The 26,243-nt window shown below is 43.3% G+C and overlaps 1 protein-coding gene across 1 annotated transcript in view; it reads right to left on the minus strand.

The window, feature by feature from the left end:
- The window catches only part of LOC311103294 (methyltransferase-like protein 22), a gene marked incomplete at its 3' end in the record, with an annotated part of 14,832 nt that extends 4,451 nt beyond the window's left edge, over positions 1-10,381 (minus strand). The window contains exons 1-6 of the mRNA XM_084144827.1: positions 10,325-10,381; positions 5,625-5,768; positions 4,927-5,320; positions 3,427-3,551; positions 2,574-2,614; positions 924-1,068 (exon numbers count right to left, since the gene is read on the minus strand). Of these exons, the coding sequence (XP_084000953.1) occupies positions 924-1,068; positions 2,574-2,614; positions 3,427-3,551; positions 4,927-5,320; positions 5,625-5,730 (811 nt within the window). The 5' untranslated portion in view covers positions 5,731-5,768; positions 10,325-10,381. The remainder of the gene's footprint in view (positions 1-923; positions 1,069-2,573; positions 2,615-3,426; positions 3,552-4,926; positions 5,321-5,624; positions 5,769-10,324) is intronic.
- Between the last annotated feature and the right edge of the window lie 15,862 nt (positions 10,382-26,243).

Genomic DNA, 26,243 nt, shown 5'->3' on the forward strand with positions numbered 1-26,243 from the left:
TAGTACAGGCTACAGTATAGGCTACAGTATAGTATAGTATAGGCTACAGTATAGTACAGGCTACAGTATAGTACAGGCTACAGTATAGTATAGTACAGGCTACAGTATAGGCTACAGTATAGTATAGTATAGGCTACAGTATAGTACAGTATAGTACAGTATAGTACAGGCTACAGTATAGTACAGGCTATAGTATAGTATAGGCTACAGTATAGTACAGGCTACAGTATAGTACAGGCTATAGTATAGTATAGGCTACAGTATAGTATAGTATAGGCTACAGTATAGTACAGGCTACAGTATAGTACAGGCTACAGTATAGTATAGTACAGGCTACAGTATAGGCTACAGTATAGTATAGTATAGGCTACAGTATAGTACAGTATAGTACAGGCTACAGTATAGTACAGGCTATAGTATAGTATAGGCTACAGTATAGTACAGGCTACAGTATAGTACAGGCTATAGTATAGTATAGGCTATAGTATAGTATATGCTACAGTATAGTACAGTATAGTACAGGCTACAGTATAGTACAGGCTATAGTATAGTATAGGCTACAGTATAGTATAGGCTACAGTATAGTACAGGCTACAGTATAGTATAGGCTACAGTATAGTACAGTATAGTATAGGCTACAGTATAGTATAGGCTACAGTATAGTATAGGCTACAGTATAGTATAGTATAGGCTACAGTATAGTACAGGCTACAGTATAGTATAGGCTACAGTATAGTACAGTATAGTATAGGCTACAGTATAGTATAGGCTACAGTATAGTATAGGCTACAGTAGAGTATAGGCTACAGTATGGGTATTCTACTCAGAAATGGTGCACGCAGATATTTAGTGTGAAATTTACGCAGCGGTTATAAATGAGGCCCCAGGGGAGAAGAACCCTGGTTTACCTGTTGGTACCTCACCTGTGCAGTACACAGTTTTGGCCACCGTTGCCATGACTATGCTGGTCAGCCCAGTCCCCGCCCCCAACTCCAAGACGGTGGCTCCTCTGAACGTAGTTGGCTGAGACAGGATTAAATCAGCCAATAGGAACGCACCACGCCAGACCTAGGAAAGGAGAGATAGTGTCACATAATAAGTTGCATGGACTCACTCTGTGTGCAATAATAGTGTTTAACATGACTACCTCATCTCTGTACCCCACACATACAATTATCTGTAAGGTCCCTGAGTCGAGCAGTGAATTTCAAGCACAGATTCAACTACAAAGACCAGGGAGGTTTTCCAATGCCTCGTTAAGAAGGGCTCCTATTGGTAGATGGGTAAAAAATAAATAAATCTGACATTGAATATCCGTTTGAGCACGGTGAAGTTATTAATTACACTTTGGATGGTGTATCAATACACCCAGTCACTACAAAGATACAGTCATCCTTCCTAACTCAGTTGCCAGAGAGGAAGGAAACCGCTCAGGGATTTCACCATGAGGCCAATGGTGACTTTAAAACAGTTACAGAGTTTAATGGCTGTAATAGGAGAAAACTGAGGATGGATCAACAACATTGTAGTTACTCCACAATACTAACCTAATTAAAAGAGTGAAAAGAAGGAAGCATGTACAGAATAAAAATATTCCAAAACATGCATCCTGTTTGCAACAAGCCACTAAAGTAATACCGCAAAAAATGTGACAAAGCAATTCCCTTTTTGTCCTGAATACAAAGCATGATGTTTGGGGCAAATCCCATTGCTGAGTAACACTCTCCATATTTTCAAGCATAGTGGTGGCTGCATCATGTTATGGGTATGTTTGTAATCGTTAAGGACTGGGGAGTTTTTCAGGATAAAAAAATTAAGCACAGGCAAAATCCTAGAGGAAAACCTGGTTCAATCTGCTTTCCACCAGACACTGGGAGATTAATACACCTTTCATCAGGACAATAACCTAAAACACAAGGCCAAATCTACACTATGGATGTTTACCAAAAAGACAGTGAATGTTCCGGAGTAGCCGAGTTACAGTTTTGACGTGAAAATCTAAGGCAAGACCTGAAAATGGTTGTCTAGCAATGATCAACAACCAATTTGACTGAGCTTAAAGAATTTTGAAAATAATAATGGGCAAATTTTGCACATCTAGGTGTGAATACTTACATAAATGAAATATTTTGAACTTATTTGTCAATAAATTTGCAAAAATGTCTAAAAACATGTTTTCACTTGTTCATTATAGGGTATTGTGTCTAGATGGGTGAGAAAATAAATCAATTTAATCAATTTTGAATTCAGGCTGTAACACAACAAAATATGGAATAAGTCAAGGGGTGTAAATACTTTTTGAAGGCACTGTACATTATATATATCAGAGGAAGGAAAAAGAAGGTAGCGAGAGAGAGAGTAAGAGAGACAGACACAGAGCGAGGGAGAGAGACAGACACAGAGCGAGGGAGAGAGACAGACACAGAGCGAGGGAGAGAGACAGACACAGAGCGAGGGAGAGAGACAGACACAGAGCGAGGGAGAGAGACAGACACAGAGCGAGGGAGAGAGACAGACACAGAGCGAGGGAGAGAGACAGAGCGAGGGAGAGGGAGAGTGGAAGAGTGACTCACCTGTTTACCAACATCTTCTAAAGGCGTGGCCATAGTGTGTTCTGTTAGAGATATGTTGGATTTAAACAGTTATAACACACACATAAACACAGTTATAACACACACACCAACACAGTTATAACACACACACCAACACAGTTATAACACACACACCAACACAGTTATAACACACACACACCAACAGTTATAACACACACACCAACACAGTTATAACACACACACCAACACAGTTATAACACACACATAAACACAGTTATAACTCACATAAACAGAGTTATAACACACACACAAATAGTTATAACACACACATAAACAGTTATAACACACACATAAACACGGTTATAACACACACATAAACACAGTTATAACACACATAAACACAGTTATAACTCACACAAACACAGTTATAACACACACATAAACACAGTTATAACACACACAAACACAGTTATAACACACAAACAGTTATAACTCACACATAAACACAGTGATAACTCACACATAAACACAGTGATAACTCACACATAAACACAGTGATAACTCACACATAAACACAGTGATAACTCACACATAAACACAGTGATAACTCACACATAAACACAGTGATAACTCACATAAACACAGTGATAACACACATAAACACAGTGATAACACACATAAACACAATGATAACTCACATAAACACAGTGATAACACACAAACACAGTGATAACTCACATAAACACAGTTACAACACATACTTCTGCCTCTCAGACCTGTCTTCACTCAGCTCTTCGGGAATTACACTGGACTAAAAAGAAAAGTAGTGACCAGGGTCAGTCAGAGGTAGAAACCAGTCTTGTCGTCTTCTCACCTATCCTGATGACGTCTCTAGGACACTCCTCCTCCTCTTCCTCCTCCTCTTCCTCTCTTCTTGCCTGGCTGAGGATGATGGGGTAGACCACGTCTCTGTCTCTGTCCATCCTAGGGAGGCTCTGTCTGGACAGGGATGACATGTACAATAGTCGGTTAGTCATGTCTCTCTCAGGGAGGCTCTGTCTGGGCTGGGATGACATGTACAATAGTCAGTTAGTCATGTCTCTCTCAGGGAGGCTCTGTCTGGGCTGGGATGACATGTACAATAGTCAGTTAGTCATGTCTCTCTCAGGGAGGCTCTGTCTGAGCAGGGATGACATGTACAATAGTCAGTTAGTCATGTCTCTCTCAGGGAGGCTCTGTCTGGACAGGGATGACATGTACAATAGTCAGTTAGTCATGTCTCTCTCAGGGAGGCTCTGTCTGGGCTGGGATGACATGTACAATAGTCGGTTAGTCATGTCTCTCTCAGGGAGGCTCTGTCTGGGCTGGGATGACATGTACAATAGTCGGTTAGTCATGTCTCTCTCAGGGAGGCTCTGTCTGAGCAGGGATGACATGTACAATAGTCAGTTAGTCATGTCTCTCTCAGGGAGGCTCTGTCTGAGCAGGGATGACATGTACAATAGTCGGTTAGTCATGTCTCTCTCAGGGAGGCTCTGTCTGGGCTGGGATGACATGTACAATAGTCGGTTAGTCATGTCTCTCTCAGGGAGGCTCTGTCTGAGCAGGGATGACATGTACAATAGTCGGTTAGTCATGTCTCTCTCAGGGAGGCTCTGTCTGAGCAGGGATGACATGTACAATAGTCGGTTAGTCATGTCTCTCTCAGGGAGGCTCTGTCTGAGCAGGGATGACATGTACAATAGTCGGTTAGTCATGTCTCTCTCAGGGAGGCTCTGTCTGAGCAGGGATGACATGTACAATAGTCGGTTAGTCATGTCTCTCTCAGGGAGGCTCTGTCTGAGCAGGGATGACATGTACAATAGTCGGTTAGTCTGGAACAGGGATGGGAAACTTTGATGGGGGTGGGGCCTTTAAAAAAAGGAGCGGAGAGAAGATTTTGCTATTTTTATTTTATCACTAATTTCCTGCAATTCTACACATTCTGCCATAGGGTGGAGAGAATTGTTTGCTGTTCTTAATATGATATCTGAGTGAGAGTGACTAACAACATCAATGGGGGCCCCCCGGTCTGTAATTCGACCATGATTACTAAAAGTTTAAATAGCTGGCGGCTAGACTAACTTACCAATCTAAAAAAATTAAATGCTGAGAGAAAGCTAATTGAGTGACTGTCAGTGACTGACATAAAAGAAAAACGGCTGGTGCCCAACCACATGTCCAAATAGCACCTTGTGTATTCTACTATTCTATTGATCCACTGGCCTTAAAACATTTCTAGTAAAACAATAAAATGAAGGCGATAAGAAACAAAGTGAAGGTTTGACTGTAATAACTGGTGACTGATGTGGAGGTGAGACGTAACATTACTGACCTGCGTGTTACCGCTAGATCTCCATCTTCATCCAGGGGTGGTTCTACCCCTCCGTCCTCCCCTCCGTCAGCCCCTCCATCCTCCCCTCCGTCCTCCCCTCCGTCCTCCCCTCCGTCAGCCCCTCCGTCAGCCCCTCCGTCCTCCCCTCCGTCAGCCCCTCCGTCCTCCCCTCCGTCAGCCCCTCCGTCCTCCCCACCGTCAGCCCCTCCGTCAGCCCCACCGTCAGCCCCTCCGTCCTCCACTCCGTCAGCCCCTGTCTCACTCCCCCTAGCATCTCCCCTTCCCTTCTCCTCCTGGGTGTCGCGGTCTAACTCTTCCCCTCCGCATGGGGAACCGAGGTCACAGGTGTCCTGCTTTGCTCCGTCCCACAGGATTCTGAACCGGGAGATGAACACTAGACACACAGGCTGCGTTTAGACAGGCACCCCAATTCTAATATTTTTTTCAACTAATTGCTATTTTGACAATCAGATCAGCTCTGAAACAGAAATGATGTGAATAGATCTGATGTGATTGGTCAAAATACCAATTGGGCTGCCTGTGTAAACGCAGCCATAGAGAGTTGGGACAGTTCCATTGACATTCAGGAGAGCCCTACATTGAAACTAAATTACAACATTTACATAATTTAATTTTGTGTCATTTCACTCACACACACACACACACACATGCACGCACACACGCACGCACGCCAGTACCTGGTTGTCCTACGCTGTTAAGGCGTGCCATGAGGTGGCGAGAGTTGGGCAGCAACAGGTGAACGTCAGACAGCACCGTGTCATAATGGAAGGTGATCTGGTCCATGGCTCACCCTGCATGTCATCTACCTGCCTGCAGCACACCTGGGGAACACACACACACGTCAGATACACGTGTCGCAAGCTAACACACACACACAAACACACACACAGGCGCATACATGTGTCGCAAGCACACAGGTCAAACACACACACCCTTTTAAGACCTTAAACTACAAAATACCAAGAGCAAACATAGATCCTGCCAGTGCCATATTCCCAGATACACACTCCTGTTGTGACACCGTGACAGATACACACTCCTGTTGTGACACCGTGACAGATACACACTCCTGTTGTGACACCGTGACAGATACACACTCCTGTTGTGACACCGTGACAGATACACACTCCTGTTGTGACACCGTGATAGATACACACTCCTGTTGTGACACCGTGATAGATACACACTCCTGTTGTGACACCGTGATAGATACACACTCCTGTTGTGACACCGTGATAGATACACACTCCTGTTGTGACAGCGTGACAGATACACACTCCTGTTGTGACAGCGTGACAGATACACACTCCTGTTGTGACAGCGTGACAGATACACACTCCTGTTGTGACAGCGTGACAGATACACACGCCTGTTGTGACACCGTGATAGATACACACGCCTGTTGTGACACCGTGACAGATACACACTCCTGTTGTGACACCGTGACAGATACACACGCCTGTTGTGACACCGTGATAGATACACACTCCTGTTGTGACACCGTGATAGATACACACTCCTGTTGTGACAGCGTGACAGATACACACTCCTGTTGTGACACCGTGACAGATACACACTCCTGTTGTGACACCGTGATAGATACACACTCCTGTTGTGACACCGTGATAGATACACACTCCTGTTGTGACACCGTGATAGATACACACTCCTGTTGTGACACCGTGATAGATACACACTCCTGTTGTGACAGCGTGATAGATACACACGCCTGTTGTGACAGCGTGACAGATACACACTCCTGTTGTGACAGCGTGATAGATACACACTCCTGTTGTGACAGCGTGACAGATACACACTCCTGTTGTGACAGCGTGACAGATACACACGCCTGTTGTGACACCGTGATAGATACACACGCCTGTTGTGACACCGTGACAGATACACACTCCTGTTGTGACACCGTGACAGATACACACGCCTGTTGTGACACCGTGATAGATACACACTCCTGTTGTGACACCGTGATAGATACACACTCCTGTTGTGACAGCGTGACAGATACACACTCCTGTTGTGACACCGTGACAGATACACACGCCTGTTGTGACACCGTGATAGATACACACGCCTGTTGTGACACCGTGACAGATACACACTCCTGCCTCACTGCTAAGAAACATGAGACTGCTCAGAACATCTCACAAACAGATAGACAGGCAGTGTTTAAGTGGTCCAATCAGAGCACAAAGAAGTCAGAAGAAGACATTGAAGGGAGTCTGTTGGTATAAGAGACATCAGCCAGACCCACGCAGAGAGAAGACTGGAGAGATGAGAACAGTTTGACTATCTGTTAGACAGGTGAAATACAACCCTGCTATCTGTTAGACAGGTGAAATACAGGCCTGCTATCTGTTATACAGGTGAAATACAGACCTGCTATCTGTTAAGACAGGTGAAATACAGCCCTGCTATCTGTTAGACAGGTGAAATACAGCCCTGCTATCTGTTAGACAGGTGAAATACAGCCCTGCTATCTGTTAGACAGGTGAAATACAGACCTGCTATCTGTTAGATAGGTGAAATACAGCCCTGCTATCTGTTAGACAGGTGAAATACAGCCCTGTTATCTGTTAAGACAGGTGAAATACAGCCCTGCTATCTGTTAAGACAGGTGAAATACAGCCCTGCTATCTGTTAGACAGGTGAAATACAGCCCTGCTATCTGTTAGACAGGTGAAATACAGCCCTGCTATCTGTTAGACAGGTGAAATACAGCCCTGCTATCTGTTAGACAGGTGAAATACAGCCCTGCTATCTGTTAGACAGGTGAAATACAGCCCTGCTATCTGTTAGACAGGTGAAATACAGCCCTGCTATCTGTTAGACAGGTGAAATACAGCCCTGCTATCTGTTAGACAGGTGAAATACAGCCCTGCTATCAGTTAGACAGGTGAAATACAGCCCTGCTATCTGTTAGACAGGTGAAATACAGCCCTGCTATCTGTTAGACAGGTGAAATACAGCCCTGCTATCTGTTAGACAGGTGAAATACAGCCCTGCTATCTGTTAGACAGGTGAAATACAGCCCTGCTATTTTTATTTATTTATTTTATTTCACCTTTATTTAACCAGGTAAGCCAGTTGAGAACAAGTTCTCATTTACAACTGCGACCTGGCCAAGATAAAGCAAAACAGTGCGATAAAAACAACACAGAGTTACACATGGGATAAACAAAACGTACAGTCAATAACACAATAGAAAATCTATATACAATGTGTGCAAATGTAGTAAGTTATGGAGGTAAGGCAATAAATAGGCCATAGTGCAAAATATTTACAATTTAGTATTAACACTGGAGTGATAGATGTGCAGAAGATGATGTGCAAATAGAGATACTGGGGTGCAAATGAGCAAAATAAATAACAATATGGGGATGAGGTAGTTGGGTGGGCTAATTACAGATGGGCTGTGTACAGGTGCAGTGATCGGTAAGCTGCTCTGACAACTGATGCTTAAAATTAGTGAGGGAGATAAGAGTCTCCAGCTTCAGAGATTTTTGCAGGTTGTTTCAGTCATTGGCAGCAAAGAACTGGAAGGAGTGTTGGCTTTGGGGATGACCAGTGAGATATACCTGCAGGAGCGCATACTACGGGTGGGTGTTGCTATGGTGACCAATGAGCTAAGATAAGGCGGGGATTTGCCTAGCAGTGATTTATAGATGAGCTGGAGCCAGTGGGTTTGGCGACGAATATGTGGTGAGGGCCAGCCAACAAGAGCGTACAGGTCACAATGGTGGGTAGTATATGGGGCTTTGGTGACAAAACGGATGGCACTGTGATAGACTACATCCAATTTGCTGAGTAGAGTGTTGGAGGCTATTTTGTAAATGACATCGCCGAAGTCAAGGATCGGTAGGATAGTCAGATTTACGAGGGCATGTTTAGCAGCATGAGTGAAGGAGGCTTTGTTGCGAAATAGGAAGCCGATTCTAGATTTCACTTTGGATTGGAGATGCTTAATGTGAGTCTGGAAGGAGAGTTTACGGTCTAACCAGACACCTAGGTATTTGTAGTTGTCCACATATTCTAAGTCAGACCCGCCGAGAGTAGTGATTCTAGTCGGGCGGGCGGGTGAAAGCAGCGTTCGATTGAAGAGCATGCATTTAGTTTTACTAGTGTTTAAGAGCAGTTGGAGGCTACGGAAGGAGTGTTGTATGGCATTGAAGCTCGTTTGGAGGTTTGTTAACACAGTGTCCAATGAAGGGCCAGATGTATACAAAATGGTGTCGTCTGCGTAGAGGTGGATCTGAGAGTCAACAGCAGCAAGAGCAACATCATTGATATACACTATCTGTTAGACAGGTGAAATACAGCCCTGCTATCTGTTAGACAGGTGAAATACAGCCCTGCTATCTGTTAGACAGGTGAAATACAGCCCTGCTATCTGTTAGACAGGTGTAATACAGCCCTGCTATCTGTTAGACAGGTGTAATACAGCCCTGCTATCTGTTAGACAGGTGAAATACAGCCCTGCTATCTGTTAGACAGGTGAGATACAGCCCTGCTATCTGTTAGACAGGTGAAATACAGCCCTGCTATCTGTTATACAGGTGAAATACAGCCCTGCTATCTGTTAGACAGGTGAAATACAGCCCTGCTATCTGTTAGACAGGTGAAATACAGCCCTGCTATCTGTTAGACAGGTGAAATACAGCCCTGCTATCTGTTAGACAGGTGAAATACAGCCCTGCTATCTGTTAGACAGATTAAATACAGTCCGTGCCGGAACACAGAACTAAAAGACAAGGCCAACAGCTAAATGGATTGTCCAGCCCTCAGCCAGAGGCAATCTGCGGCTCATTAAAGTGCCCTGTAAAAGCTGAAATTGACGTCGCCATAGCTACCGACTAAGGAGAGTGTGTTAACGATCTTGTATTCACTATGTCAACAAGAGACATAATACATTGTTTGGAAACACAATCTTCTTAGTCGGTGTGGCTAAAATTTATGTTGTTATGCACTGCAGTTAGCTAGCAGCTAACTGTTAGCTGTCACTCACCTTTCCAGTGGTAGCTGGCTAGCTAGCTTGCTAGCCAGAAGCTGTCAATTAAAATGCTGCAAAGACGTGTGTCTGGTAAACATGTATTCATTTGGTTAGCCAAATAAACTAGTCTTCCCTACGGTGGGAACCTCTGACAAAAGTAACTGAATGGGTGGGAGGGAACCTGCTAGAAACAGCTACCCTGAGCTAGCTTGATGCTAGCTACTTTGATAATGAATGACTGCAAGGTCCAGAGCAGACTAACTACGAAGCTAGCTAACGTGGGACATTTAAATGAAACACTTCCAACAAATGACATACAGTACAGTCTAATAACACAAACACGCATTCAAATCTGAGCTTACAACGACGCACAGATTCGCAGCTTGTCTCAAATGTCAGCTTCCAAGCAGTACAGAAAGAACACTGAGAGTCCAGAATGCACACGGTGCATCAATATTATTTCACCCACCAACAAAGGACACAAAAGCCATCCAAAACGTTCTGCTTGCTACGCATCAAAGAAATCATTCAATATGTAAACTGCAACACTGCTCCAAAGGCACTAAAATGGCATTTGGATTAGAATTAAAATGTAAACAGAGTTAGATTTTCACGTAGATTGTGAATAAGTATCTACGTGTGTGTTGTTGCCACTTTTCCTCACTCAAATAATTCAAACGCTAAAACGGATTAAATTAACATAATGTGTTCAACACAATTATTCCAGTACTGGCATTTGGGGTTAAATAAACTGCCAATTTAAAACAGGCACTATCAGAGTCTGGCTTTGGTAATGTATTGGTGGACATCTCTAATATAAGTTAAATAATTAGATAGGTACCTGGGGGCTAAGTCAGTAATAATTATGTGGACCAGACAGAGTTTGATTAATATTACCCTTTTCTCTACAGATAGCAGGCCAAGCTGATTAAAATGCTTGACCTCCAGATGAGTAGGAGGGGGGAGTTTAAGTACAACTCACCAGCTTGTTTTGGTTGGTTTGTAGCTTATTCTTTAGATGTTTAGGGATGCTGGTGAACCATGATGTGCAGGCTTAATCAAAGTCACACTGAACTAGCGCACCAGACAGATTCTTTAGGGTGTCTCTATCAAGATATTTTGAGGTCCGAGCTAGGAATTAAAACATTTTTGGTTTATCTTTGTTAAAACCTTCAGTGCCATAGTCTCACCAGTCAGGTACCTATCCAATTCCCACACAAGGTAGCTGCCGGAGGTGTTTGGCGTAACGGAGGTTTTTTGGTGTGACCACTGAGTTGCCCACTTTGACCCTCAAACCAGGGGTCCTTGCAAGATTTACTCTGGAACCAAATTAGATGGATTCTGTTTTTCCAAGAGGAAGAGAAAGTTTGTAATCTGAAAGCCATTTAGTGATATTGGATAACTCTGCACTAAGGATCTCTTCTAGTGAGGCTTTGTTCTTATGGGACACCAGTAGAGCAGAGTCATCTACATACAAAAACAATTTACGAGAGCAGGCTGATTTCTCTATTATTAATGTACAGTAGGAAGAGAAGTGGGCCAAGGCTGCTCCCCTGCGGGACCCCACGGCCAATCCCTTTCCATTAACATCCAACCATTTGGTCTCTACCTGTTAATTAGGATTTAACCCAGTCAATGGCCCTGCTGTTAATACCAAGGGCTTTTAACTTGTAGAGCATGATACTATGGTCAACCATGTCAAATGCCTTCTGCAGATCCAGCATTACCATTCCACAGAAATGTCCCCGGTCAACTTCTTTCCTGATAAAGTAAGTTAAAGAGCGACTGAACACGCCGATTGGTACGTGTGTTTTTCTGTTGCTCATTAGAAAAACGAGATTTCAGTCTTGGAGTTGTGGGACACTGTAGACGTGGAAACATATTTCACTTCCTCAAAATCCCCAGAATGAATCTAAAATAACTCAAGAAATCTGTAATTAATTTTGACCTTTTTTGCTGAGGATGTTTTCGTTGTTCAATTTTACATCTAACTAAGGTGTTTGGTGCCATATTTCTGAAGTTTAAAAATGCGAGACACGTTGTCTTATGTAAACAAAGTCGGAGCTGCTGGTCAGGGCTGTTTCACGGTCTATGCTATTGTATGGAGAGCAATCACTGCAGCTGTGCACCCAATGTTAGTGGTTAAATGGACATTTCATTTACACCTTGTGACACACGGATGTTCCAAAGTCTGTTTTAGACAAGACTGACTTTATGACCAAAATTATACTGTTGACAATTTTTAGTCGTTTTTGACACTAAAATACCTGACATATTGATGCCACGTAGGCCGTTTTCAAAGGGATGTGTTGCTTTTTAAAGGCAGTCACACTTTAAAACAATAGACGGGTCAGTGGAGTGGGACTTTCTAAAACCAGACTGTAGTTTGTATGAAATATTATTCTTGCCAGTATATTCCTCTGTTCCTATGGATACGGAACACGCTAGAGTGTTTATATTATTCTTGCCAGTATATGCCTCTGTTCCTATGGATACGGAACACGCTAGAGTGTTTATATTATTCTTGCCAGTATATTCCTCTGTTCCTATGGATACGGAACACGCTAGAGTGTTTATATTATTCTTGCCAGTATATTCCTCTGTTCCTATGGATACGGAACACGCTAGAGTGTTTATATTATTCTTGCCAGTATATGCCTCTGTTCCTATGGATACGGAACACGCTAGAGTGTTTATATTATTCTTGCCAGTATATTCCTCTGTTCCTATGGATACGGAACACGCTAGAGTGTTTATATTATTCTTGCCAGTATATTCCTCTGTTCCTATGGATACGGAACACGCTAGAGTGTTTATATTATTCTTGCCAGTATATGCCTCTGTTCCTATGGATACGGAACATGCTAGAGTGTTTATATTATTCTTGCCAGTATATGCCTCTGTTCCTATGGATACGGAACACGCTAGAGTGTTTATATTATTCTTGCCAGTATATTCCTCTGTTCCTATGGATACGGAACACGCTAGAGTGTTTATATTATTCTTGCCAGTATATTCCTCTGTTCCTATGGATACGGAACACGCTAGAGTGTTTATATTATTCTTGCCAGTATATTCCTCTGTTCCTATGGATACGGAACACGCTAGAGTGTTTATATTATTCTTGCCAGTATATTCCTCTGTTCATAAATTACTTTTTTTTCAGCACTTTAGACAGCACACTCAAAATAGATCTAGCGTGTTCCGTATCCATAGGAACTCTTGCCTGCTCAATAAAGATGATGACTGAAGCGGTGACACGGGGGGGGGGCAAGAAGTTCAGCACTATCTCTTAAAAACCTGGCAGGGATATAGTGAAGGCCTGTAGCATTGGAGCAGTTTTAGTTCAGACAGTCTCTTGATAACTTCAGCCTGAGACACTGCTGTGAAGGAAAAGGCCTCAGCTTGTACACCCATCTTGGAGGAACATCCCAGTATAAATAATGTATGCACTCACTAACCGTAAGTCGCTCTGGATAAGAGCGTCTGCTAAATGACTAAAATGTAAATGTAATGACCCTCCCCATACACTCCAGTACACCCATCTTGGAGGAACATCCTAGGACCTGACCCTGCCCATACACTCCAGTACACCCTTCTTGGAGGAACATCCTAGGACCTGACCCTGCCCATACACTCCAGTACACCCATCTTGGAGGAACATCCTAGGACCTGACCCTGCCCATACACTCTAGTACACCCATCTTGGAGGAACATCCTAGGACCTGACCCTGCCCATACACTCCAGTACACCCTTCTTGGAGGAACATCCTAGGACCTGACCCTCCCCATACACTCCAGTACACCCAGGTAGCTTCTCAACCAAATTTGAGGCAACTGTTGTGAAAAAAGGTATCCTTGTCAAACGTGATTTCTCCACTGACCTCAAGACCCAAGCTTTTGCAATTACTTTTCTGTTTATCACTATGTCCGAACTGTTTTAGGGACTGACACACATTCCTAGGATTATTCCTTTTCTCACTAATTGTATATTTAAAATATGATTTTTTAAGCATCTTTAATCATCTGACTGGCTTTGTTCCTTGGGGTTCTGTGTCTTGTGAAAGCATCTTCCTCTTCGGCTCTGTTATATTCTAGAAATGCAGTATTTCTTGATTTAATGGCCTCAAGGATTTCCTGATTCATCCCAGGTTCAGGCCTTTGTGTCCATGGAGCCAATATAGCCACAATGCTTAAGAAACAGTCTCATGCTTTATCCATATCTAGACATGTACAGGGCCTTCAGAAAGTATTCATACCCTTGACTTATTCCACATTTTGTTGTGTTACAGCCTGAATTCAAAACTGATTAAATATATGTTTTTCCTCACCCATGTACACACAATACCCCATAATGATAAAGTGAAACATGTTTTTAGAAATATTTGCAAATGTATTGAAAATGGAATACAGAAGTATCTAATTTACATAAGTATTCACAACCCTGAGTCAATATGTGTTAGAATCACCTTTGGCAGTGATTACAGCTGTGAGTCTTTCGGGGTAAGTCTCTAAGATCTTTGCACACCTAGATTGTAAAATATTTGCACATAATTCTTTATTTAATTCTTCAAGCTCTGTCAAGTTGGTTGTTGATCATTGCTAGACAGACATTTTCAAGTCTTGCCATAGATTTTCAAGCCGATATATGTCAAAACTGTAACTAGGCCACTCAGGAACCTTCAATGTCGTCTTGGTAAGCAACTCCAGTGTATATTTGGCCTTGTGTTTTAGGTTATTGTCCTGCTGAAAGGTGAATTTGTCTCCCAGTGTATGTTGGAAAGCAGACAACCAGATTTTCCTCTAGGATTTTTCCTGTGCTTAGGTCCATTCCATTTATTTTCATCGTAAAAAAACTCCCTAATCTTTGCAGATGACAAGCATACACATAACATGATTCCGCCACCACAATACTTGAAAATATGAAGACCCGTACTCAGGGATGTGTTGTATTGGATTTTCCACAAACATAACACTTTGTATTCAGGACATAAAGTTAATTTCTTTGCCACATTCTTTACAGTTCCACTTTGGTGCCTTATCACAAACAGGATGGATGTTTTGGAATATTTTTATTCTGTACAGGCTTCCTTCTTTTCACTCATTTACAGTGCATTGAAAAGTATTCAAGCACTTTGACTTTTTCAACATTTTGTTACGTTACAGACTTATTCTAAAATTGATTTTTCTACAAACAATACCCCAGGGTTGGAGTTAAAACCTACATGAGGGTATCTCTCCAGGAACAGGGTTGGAGAGCCCTGATATAGAATCGGGCAAGGTTGTTTGTTATCAAACAAATACTTAGCGGCCCGTGTGTAGTTTAAAACGGCCAGTGATGTGGTTTATTAAATTATAATATGTGATAGAAAGAAAACCATGTAACGTCTGTAATATGAGTCATAATTTACAGCAGGTTTGGGCTTCATCTGGGTTTACAGAGAAACAAAGGAAGGAGTGCTTTTATATATTTCAAAATGGCCTCCTATTGATCAGATTATTGCAACTCATTTACCAATCACATCGTGTTTTATTTTATATTTGTTTTATAATCAACATTGTGATTAGTGACGTGGTCATTTTGAAATGTATAAAATCATCCATCCATTTTCCTATCTGTATTTGCTGGGAAGTTTGGCTCTTTTTACTGACTCTGATCTTTTCGTTCAATCGAAAGAACAAATCTTTTGACTCATTTTGTTCATTTGATTCCGTAATGCCCAGAGCACGCTGGAACACTTACTGGTGAACGATGAACTGAGCACTCGTCATGATTCTACAAGCCTCTCGTTCATATGTCGTTTGTGACTGAGACTTGTAAACCTATGCTTTAAACAATGTACATTTGTTGATTGCTAGGCATACAAATAAGATTATTTCTTGATACATTTGAAAAGAGGTCTAGTTGGCGGAATGCATTGCCTGACTGCTGTGAGGGTGATAAGCACAATGTCGTTCGCCAACTGCAGCCCCCCAAACTATTTGTTTTCTAGTTTGTTGAGCAGAGTGTGACAACCCTCCCACTCTGTCTGCCGTATTCTCTCTTTGCTCTTGTTTCCTTATTAGGATGCCGGTGGGCGGAGTTGGGAGGGTCGTCAGCTACATGGGAAACACCTGGGCCGGGTGTGTCCCAGCATAAATGGACCTCTTCCACATTCATTGAGGAGACTCTCTCCAGGCAGATACTTTGACTTTGGTTGTGGTATTTTTTTGGCCTTTTTGGTTGTTTGCTTTGGCACCTCTCAACACTTCCATATTACATTTATGCATGCAAACACTCACTTACACTACTGATTACTGATTACACACACCATTGTTATTTGATTTAGTTTACTTTAGTTAATAAATATATACTTTGAGTATTCCTTGTCTCCACGTGTCTCCTTTTTGTTACGAACTTGAGCCGGTTCGTGACAAGAGGCTGTGCATGTTTTGGTCCATAACATTCAATAATCAATTAATTGCATTCATTCTTGCACCATGCGATCAATTCTCAGTTCTAAACATGTATTTTTATTCTCTATACTCTATACTGAACAAAAATATAAACGCAACATGCAACGGTTCCCAGGACCGAGTTTGGGAAAGAGACTCCAGCCACCCTAGTCATAGACTGTTCTCTCTGCTACGCTGCTGCAACTCGCTGTTTATTATCAATGAATAGTCACTTTACCCCTACCTAAACGTACATATTACCTCAATTACCTCGACTAACCCGTACCCCCGCACATTGACTCCGTACCGGTACTCCTTCTATATAGCCTCGCTATTGTTATTTTATTGTGCTACTTTTTAAAACTTTAGTTTATTTAGCAAATATTTTCTTACTCTGCATTGTTGGTTAAGGGCTTGTAAGTAAGCATTTCACGGTAAGGTCTACACCTTTTGTAGTCGACGCATTAGATTTGATTTAATTTTGATCTGGACGAGACTGCCGAATTGAGGCGAAGGTAAGAATCTCTGGATTAACTATCTAACGTTAGCTAAATGTAGTAATGAATAAATTGGCTAAATCTCTTTAAATTGACAATTCTGTGAACTGTCTTGTGCAAGTTTTAAATTGGCACAATACCTGTTAGCAAAGGAGTCAGCTAGAGATGACATGCATGAGCTTGCAGGGACTTGTAGTCTTGCATGATGTCTACGTTGATGCTAATTAGCATTTTTGAATCTGAGAGTAAATAGAGACTAATATATTGATAAAAGTCACCTTTTCCGATTGAGATTTACATGGTTATCAAAACGTCATGCCAGGGTAATCCTACACGAAACACAGCCCTTATTTTTTGGAGGGTAAAATCCCCTATGGGAAAAATGAATGGTGGAAAAACGATTGGAGCCATTTCCCTGTTTGACTGCTAGGTTTTATGGGTATTATGACACCTCCACTGTGGAGCTCTATAAGGGCAGAAACGCTTTGGTTTTTACCAATAAACAAAGCACTTTTATAGACATCCACTGTCTTCCAAGAGTTGCTACATTTCCTGTTCACTCTCACAGGTGAGGTGAAATGATATAATGTACCGACTTTGCTCAAGATGCAAGCCGCTCAAATGTAACAAATGTAATAACAGCCGATACAAACATATTCACTTTGCCTTTGTGGATTATATTGGCAAATATTTTTTAAAGGTGCACCGGTGCTACCAAATCAAAACTCCATGGCGCACATCAAAATATTTAGGTGCATATGTGACCTGAACTGATTAAGAACAAAGAACATGATACTACTACTGATACTACTGATACTACTGATACTACTGATACTACTGATACTACTACTGATACTACTACTGATACTACTGGTACTACTGATACTACTGATACTACTGATACTACTGATACTACTGATACTACTGATACTACTGATACTACTACTGATACTACTGATACTACTACTGATACTACTGATACTACTGATACTACTGATACTACTACTGATACTACTACTGATACTACTGATACTACTACTGATACTACTGATACTACTACTGATACTACTACTGATACTACTACTGATACTATTACTGATACTACTACTGATACTACTGATACTACTACTAATACTACTACTGATACTACTGATACTACTACTGATACTACTACTGATACTATTACTAATACTACTGATACTACTGATACTACTGATACTACTACTGATACTACTGATACTACTGATACTACTACTGATACTACTGATAATACTACTGATACTACTACTGATACTACTGATACTACTACTGATACTATTACTGATACTACTGATACTACTGATACTACTACTGGTACTACTGATACTACTGATACTACTACTGATACTATTACTGATACTACTACTGATACTATTACTGATACTACTACTGATACTACTGATACTACTACTGATACTACTACTGATACTACTGATACTACTACTGATACTACTGATACTACTGATACTACTACTGATACTACTACTGATACTACTACTGATACTACTGATACTACTACTGATACTACTACTGATACTACTACTGATACTACTACTGATACTACTGATAATACTGATACTACTGATACTACTACTGATACTACTACTGATACTACTACTGATACTACTGATACTACTGATAGGGTTTCCCTCATCTGGCCCAGCACGGTACTACATCCTGCTGATAGACCGTCTGGTAGGGCAGGGTTTCCCAAACTCCTTCCTACTTCAGTACTAGACCAGAACACAGAGACACACCTCCACTCCACAGACGGCAGACACACGCTCTGACATAGAGACATTCCACAACAGCTCTCCATCTCTTTCATTGATCTATCCATCTCTTTATCTTTCACCCCGTTTTTCTCTTATTCCCCTCTTCCTCTCTGTGTGTTTGCCACTCTAATCTCTCACTTCCACCTTCTCTCTCTCTCTGTTCCTATCTCTCACTCCCACCGTCTCTCTCTCTGTGTTCCTCTCTCTCACTCCCACCTTCTCTCTCAATTCAATTCAATTTCAATTTAATGGCTTTATTGGCATGGGAAACGTGGGTTAACATTGCCAAAGCAAGTGAAGTAGATAGTAAACAAAAGTGAAATAAACAATAAATATTAACAGTAAACATTACACTCAGAAGTTTCAAAAGAATAAAGACATTTCAAATGTCATATTATGTATATATACAGTGTTGTAACAATGTGCAAATAGTTAAAGTCTCTCTCTCTCTCTCTCTCTCTCTCTCTCTCTCTCTGATACTCTCTCTCTCTGTTCCTCTATCTCTCTCTCTGATACTCTCTCTCTCTCTCTCTGATACTCTCTCTCTCTCTCTGTTCCTCTCTCTCTCTCTCTGATACTCACTCTCTCTCTCTCTCTGTTTCTCTCTCTCTCTCTCTGATCCTCTCTCTCTCTCTCTCTGATACTCTCTCTCTCTCTCTGTTCCTCTCTCTCTCTCTCTGATACTCACTCTCTCTCTCTCTCTGTTTCTCTCTCTCTCTCTCTGATACTCTCTCTCTCTGTTTCTCTCTCTGATACTCTCTCTCTCTCTGTTCCTCTCTCTCTATCTGATACTCTCTCTCTCTGTTCCTCTCTCTCTCTCTCTGATACTCTCTCTCTCTGTCCTCTCTCCCTCTCTCTGATACTCTCTCTCTCTGTTCCTCTCTCTCTTTCTGATACTCTATCTGTACCTCTCTCTCTCTCTGATACTCTCTCTCTCTCTGTTCCTCTCTCTCTCTGATACTCTCTCTGTTCCTCTCTCTCTCTGTTCATCTCTCTCACTCTCTGATACTCTATCTCTCTGTGTTCCTCTCTCTCTCTCTGATACTCTCTCTCTCTGTTCCCCTCTCTCTCTCTCTCTCTCTCTCTCTCTCTGATACTCTCTCTCTGTTCCTCTCTCTCTCTCTCTATTCCTCTCTCTCTCTCTCTGATACTCTCTCTCTGTTCCTCTCTCTCTCTCTCTGTTTCTCTCACACTCTCTCTAACTCTCTCTCTCTCTCGGTTCCTCTCTCTCTCTCTCTGATACTCTCTCTCTCTCTCTGATACTCTCTCTCTCTCTCTGATACTCTCTCTCTCTCTGATACTCTCTATCTCTGTCCCCCCCCCCCCTCTCTCTCTCTCTCTCTCTGATGCTCTCTCTCTCTGATCCCCTCTCTCTCTCTCTGATACTCTCTCTCTCTCTTATACTCTCTCTCTAGGTGCCTCTCTCTCTCTCTGATACTTTCTCTCTCTGTTCCTCTCTGTCTCTCTCTCTGATACTCTCTCTCTCTGTTCCTCTCTCTCTCTGATACTCTCTCTCTCTGTTCCTCTCTCTCTCTCTCTGATATTCTCTGTCTCTCTGATACTCTCTCTCTCTCTGATACTCTCTCTCTCTTTGTTCCTCTCTCTCTCTCTGATACTCTCTCTGTTCCTCTCTCTCTCTCTGATATTCTCTCTGTTCCTCTCTCTCTCTCTCTGATACTCTCTCTCTCTCTGATACTCTCTCTCTCTGATCCTCTCTCTCTCTCTGTTCCTCTCTCTCTCTCTCTGATACTCTCTCTCTCTCTGATACTCTCTCTCTCTCTGATACTCTCTCTCTCTCTGATACTCTCTCTCTCTCTGATCCTCTCTCTGTTCCTCTCTCTCTCTGATACTCTCTCGGTTCCTCTCTCTCTCTCTGATACTCTCTCTCTCTCTGTTACCCTCTCTCTCTCTGATACTCTCTCTCTCTCAATTCCTCTCTCTCTCTCTCTCTCTCTCTGTTCCTCTCTCTCTCTGATACTCTCTCGGTTCCTCTCTCTCTCTCTGTTCCTCTCTCTCTCTCTGATACTCTCTCTCTCTCTTTTTCTCTCTCTGATACTCTCTCTCTCTCTCTGATCCTCTCTCTCTCTCTAATACTGTCTCTCTCTCTGTTCCTCTCTCTCTCTCTCTCTGATACTCTCTCTCTCTCTCTCTCTTTGATACTTGCTCTCTCTGTTCCTCTCTCTCTCTCTCTGATACTCTCTCTCTCTCTGATACTCTCTCTCTGATATTCTCTCTCTCTCTCTCTCTCTCTCTCTCTGTTCCTCTCTCTCTCTCTCTGATACTCTCTGTCTCTCTGATACTCTCTCTCTGATACTCTCTCTCTCTGTTCCTCTCTCTCTCTCTGATACTCTCTCTGTTCCTCTCTCTCTCTCTGATATTTTCTCTGTTCCTCTCTCTCTCTGATACTCTCTCTCTCTCTCTGATACTCTCTCTCTCTCTGATACTCTCTCGCTCTCTGTTCCTCTCTCTCTTTCTTTGATACTGTCTCTCTCTCTGTTCCTCTCTCTCTCTCTGATATTCTCTCTCTCTCTGTTCCTCTCTCTCTCTCTGTTCCTCTCTCTCTCTCTCTGTTCCTCTCTCTCTCTCTCTGATACTCTCTCTCTGATACTCTCTCTCTCTGTTCCTCTCTCTCTCTCTGATACTCTCTCTCTCTCTCTGATACTCTCTCTCTCTCTCTCTGATACTCTCTCGCTCTCTGTTCCTCTCTCTCTTTCTTTGATACTGTCTCTCTCTCTGTTCCTCTCTCTCTTTCTGATACTCTCTCTCTCTGTGTTCCTCTCTCTCTTTCTGATACTCTCTCTCTCTCTGTTCCTCTCTCTCTCTCTGATACTCTCTCTCTCGGTTCCTCTCTCTCTGTTCCTCTCTCTCTCTCTCTGATACTCTCTCTCTCTCTGTTCCTCTCTCTCTCTCTGAGACTCTCTCTCTCTGTGTTCCTCTCTCTTTCTCTCTGATACTCTCTCTCTCTGTTCCTCTCTCTCTCTCTCTCTCTGATACTCTCTCTCTCCGTTCCTCTCTCTCTTTCTGATACTCTCTCTGTTCCTCTCTCTCTCTCTGATACTCTCTCTGTTCCTCTCTCTCACTCTCTGATACTCTCTCTCTCTCTGATACTCTCTATCTATCTCTGATGCTCTCTCTCTCTGTGTTCCTCTCTCTCTCTCTCTGATACTCTCTCTCTCTGTTCCTCTCTCTCTCTCTCTCTCTCTCTGATACTCTCTCTCTGTTCCTCTCTCTCTCTCTGATACTCTCTCTGTTCCTCTCTCTATTCCTCTCTCTCTCTCTGATACTCTCTCTCTCTGATACTCTCTCTCTCTGTGTTCCTCTCTCTCTTTCTGATACTCTCTCGCTCTCTGTTCCTCTCTCTCTCTCTGATACTCTCTCTGTTCCTCTCTCTCTCTCTATTCCTCTCTCTCTCTCTGTTCCTCTCTTGCTCTCTGATACTCTCTCTCTCTGTTCCTCTCTCTCTCTGATACTCTCTCTCTATCTGTTCCTCTCTCTCTCTGATACTCTCTCTCTCTCTGTTCCTCTCTCTCTGTGTTCCTCTCTCTCTGATACTCTCTCTCTCTGTTCCTCTCTCTCTCGGATCCTCTCTCTCTCTCTGATACTCTCTCTCTTGCTGTTCCTCTCTCTCTCTCTCTGATACGCTCTCTCTCTCTGTTTCTCTCTCTCTCTCTCTCTGATACTCTCTCTCTCGCTGTTTCTCTCTCTCTCTCTCTGATACTCTCTCTATTGCTTCAACACACTTTTTCAATGTTCATCTTCCTCTCTCGCTCTCTCTCTTCTGACTTTCACTCTCTTCTCTCTCGTTCCCTCTCTCTTCCTCCTCCCTCTTTTACCCCCCCTCTCTTTTTGTCCTCTCTCCCTCTCTCTGTGTTTCTCTTCATTTCCCTTTCTCCCTCTCTCATGCTCTGTACCTCTCTTTCTTTCTCTCTCTTATTTGCCTCAACACGTCTATCACTCTCTCTGTTTCTCTCTCCTTCTCACTCTTGCTCTCCTCTCCTCTTCTCGGTATGGTGAGGCTGACTCTGGGTGCTCTGGCAGTGTTTGTAGCTGTGTGTGGAGTGTCCAGCTTTGCGTTGCTGGGGGTGGCTATAGGGACAGACTACTGGTACCTCATAGATGTCTCTCAGAGGGAAAACAACTCCAACCTCTCTCTCAGCTCACACTCAGGACTATGGAGAACCTGTAACTGTAAGTCACCATGTTTGATTTACCTTTATTTCAGCAGGGAGTAACCTTGTTTCAACACCATTCATTCTGCTGTTCTTCAACCCTGGTCATGTGCAGGTGTTTTGTTCTGGCATGTTTTATTTATTTATTTAACCTTTATTTTAGCAGGGAGTCAGATATTGGTCCTCTGTGGCTTAGTGTGACCCTCTGTAGCTCAGTTGGTAGATCATGGTACTACCAGGGTCCTGGCTGTAAGTTGCTTTGGATAAGCTCCAGCTAAAGTGTCAGCTAAATGGAAGATATTCTAATATCAGATATTCTATTATCAGATATTCTATTGAGACCCAGGTCTCTTTTACAAATAAAACCCTTTACTCTGCTGTTCTGTTCTTCAGTCCTGGTCCTGTGCAGGTGTTTTGTTCCAGCCCAACACTAAACACAGCCGATTAAACTTATTAACTTATCATAACGACCTTGATTACATGGAACAGGTGTATTAGTACTGGGCTGGAACAACAACGGGCACACCCTGACAGTCCCCAGGACCACGGTGGGGGAACGCTGCTTTACCGCAGCGTGGGTTTAGGAGCCAGTGTGTTTGACGGCAGGTCTGTTTTCTGCTGTAGCCAATCTCTTTGTTGTAACGATGTCATAACAGACATGACACTGACAAATTAGGCCAAAGTAGAAATTGACTACAGTGGAAAACCCAGGCTGGGATTGCTGTATGTTTAGAAACTGACTGACATCCTGGCTAGGACTGCTGTGGTGTTTAGAAACAGACTGACATCCAGGCTAGGACTGCTGTGGTGTTTAGAAACAGACTGACATCCAGGCTAGGACTGCTGTGGTGTTTAGAAACAGACTGACATCCAGGCTAGGACTGGGGAGGAAATATGAGAAGATAGGGGTGAAAATATATGTGAGAGATGAGGGGGTAGGAGATGACGGGGTAGGAGGTGAGGGAGGAGGAGATGAGGGGGAGTAGATGAGGGGGTAGGAGATGAGGGAGGAGGAGATGAGGGGGTAGGAGCCTTTGGGAGGAGGAGATGAGGGGGTAGGAGATGAGGGAGGAGGAGATGAGGGGGAGGAAAGGTGTGATAAGAGGATTGAGAGGGGAGGAAATATGTGATTGGAGAGTTGAGGAAGAAGAGATGAGGGGGAGGAGATGGGAGAGTTGAGGGGGAGGATATGAGGGGGGAGGAGATGGGAGAGCTGAGGAGGAGGGGATGAGGGGGGAGGGGATGCGAGAGTTGAGGGGGAGGAGATGAGGGGGAGGAGATGGGAGAGTTGAGGGGGAGGTGATGAGGGGGGAGGAGATGGGAGAGTTGAGGGGGAGGAGATGAGGTGGGAGGAGATGAGGGGGGAGGAGATGGGAGAGTTGAGGGGGAGGTGATGAGGGGGGAGAAGATGGGAGAGTTGAGGGGGAGGAGATGAGGGGGAGGAGATGGGAGAGTTGAGGGAGAAGAGATGAGGGGGGAGGAGATGGGAGAGTTGAGGGAGAAGAGATGAGGGGGGAGGAGATGGGAGAGTTGAGGGGGAGGAGATGAGGGGGGAGGAGATGGGAGAGTTGAGGGAGAAGAGATGAGAGGGGGGGGGATGGGAGAGTTGAGGGGGAGGAGATGAGGTGGGAGGAGATGAGGGGGGAGGAGATGGGAGAGTTGAGGGGGAGGAGATGAGGGGGGAGGAGATGGGAGAGTTGAGGGGGAGGAGATGAGGGGGGAGGAGATGGGGAGAGAAGATATTATAAGATGTGATTGGTTGATCCATGTGTTCTGTCTTCTCTCCCAGCCCAGAAGCTCTGTCAGCCATTCGTCAACCCATTTGAAGGCGGACAAAACCTCACAAATTCTTACAGACAACTTTTAAGTAAGAACAATTACAGGAACTAAAAGACTTATCATCATCTTCTTCATCATCTTCTTCATCATTACCATTGTCATCAAAAATGATTACCACATTTTAATGTTTATATGGTACAGTGCATTTGGAAAGCCTTATTCTAAAATTTATTAAATAAAAAATTTTCCTCATCAATCTACACATCCCCATAATGACAAAGCGAAAACAGGTTTTTAGAATTTTTTGCAAATGTATTAAAAATTATAAACAGAAATACCTTATTTACGTTAGTATTCAGACCGTTTGCTGTGAGACTCGAAATTGAGCTTTGGTGCATCGTGTTTCCATTGATCATCCTTGAGATGTTTCTACAACTTGATTGGAGTCCACCTGTGGTAAATTCAATTGATTGGACAGGATTTGGAAAGGCACACACCTGTCTATATAAGGTCCCACAGTTGACAGTGCATGTCAGAGCAAAAACCAAGCCATGAGGTTGAAGGAATTGTCCGTAAAGCTCAGAGACAGGATTGTGTCGAGGCACAGATCTGGGGAAGGGTACCAAAAAATGTCTGCATCATTGAAGGTCCCCAAGAACAGTGGCTTCCATCATTCTTAAATGGAAGAAGTTTGGAACCACCAAGACTCTTCCTAGAGCTGGCTGCCCGGCCAAACTGAGCAATCGGGGGAGAAGGGCCTTGGTCAGGGAGGTGACCAAGAACCCGATGGTCACTCTGACAGAGCTCCAGAGTTCCGCTGTGGAGATGGGAGAACCTTCCAGAAGGACAACCATCGCTACAGCACTCCACCAATCAGGCCTTTATGGTGGAGTGGCCAGACGGAAGCCACTCCTCAGTAAAAGGCACATGACAGCCTGCTTGGAGTTTGCCAAAAGGCACCTAAAGGACTCTCAGACCATGAGAAACAAGATTCTCTGGTCTGATAAAACCAAGATTGAACTCTTTGGCCTGAATGCCAAGCGTCACGTCTAGAGGAAACCAGGCTCTGCTCATCACCTGACCAATACCATCCCTACGGTGAAGCATGGTGGTGGCAGCTGTGGGGATGTTTTTCAGAGGCAGGGACTGGGAGACTAGTCAGGATTGAGGGAAAGATTAACAGAGCAAAGTACAGCGAGATCCTTGATGAAAACCTGCTCCAGAGCGCTTAGGACCTCAGACTGGAGCGAAGGTTCACCTTCCAACAGGACAACGACCCTAAGTACACAGCCAAGACAACGCAGGAGTGGCTTCGGGACAAGTCTCTGAATGTCCTTGAGTGGACCAGCCAGAGTCCGGACTTGAACCTGGTCGAACATCTCTGGAGAGACCTGAAAGTAACTGTGCAGCGACGCTCCCCATCCAACCTGACAGCGCTTGAGAGGATCTGCAGAGAAGAATGGGAGAAACTCCACAAATACAGGTGTGCCAAGCTTGTAGCGTCATACCCAAGAAGACTTGAGGCTGGAATCGCTGCCAAAGGTGCTTCAACAAAGTACTGAGTAAAGGTTCTGAATACTTATGTAAATATGATATT

This window comes from Coregonus lavaretus (genome assembly GCF_964263955.1).
Source record: "Coregonus lavaretus genome assembly, chromosome: 28".
Classification (NCBI taxonomy): domain Eukaryota; kingdom Metazoa; phylum Chordata; class Actinopteri; order Salmoniformes; family Salmonidae; genus Coregonus; species Coregonus lavaretus.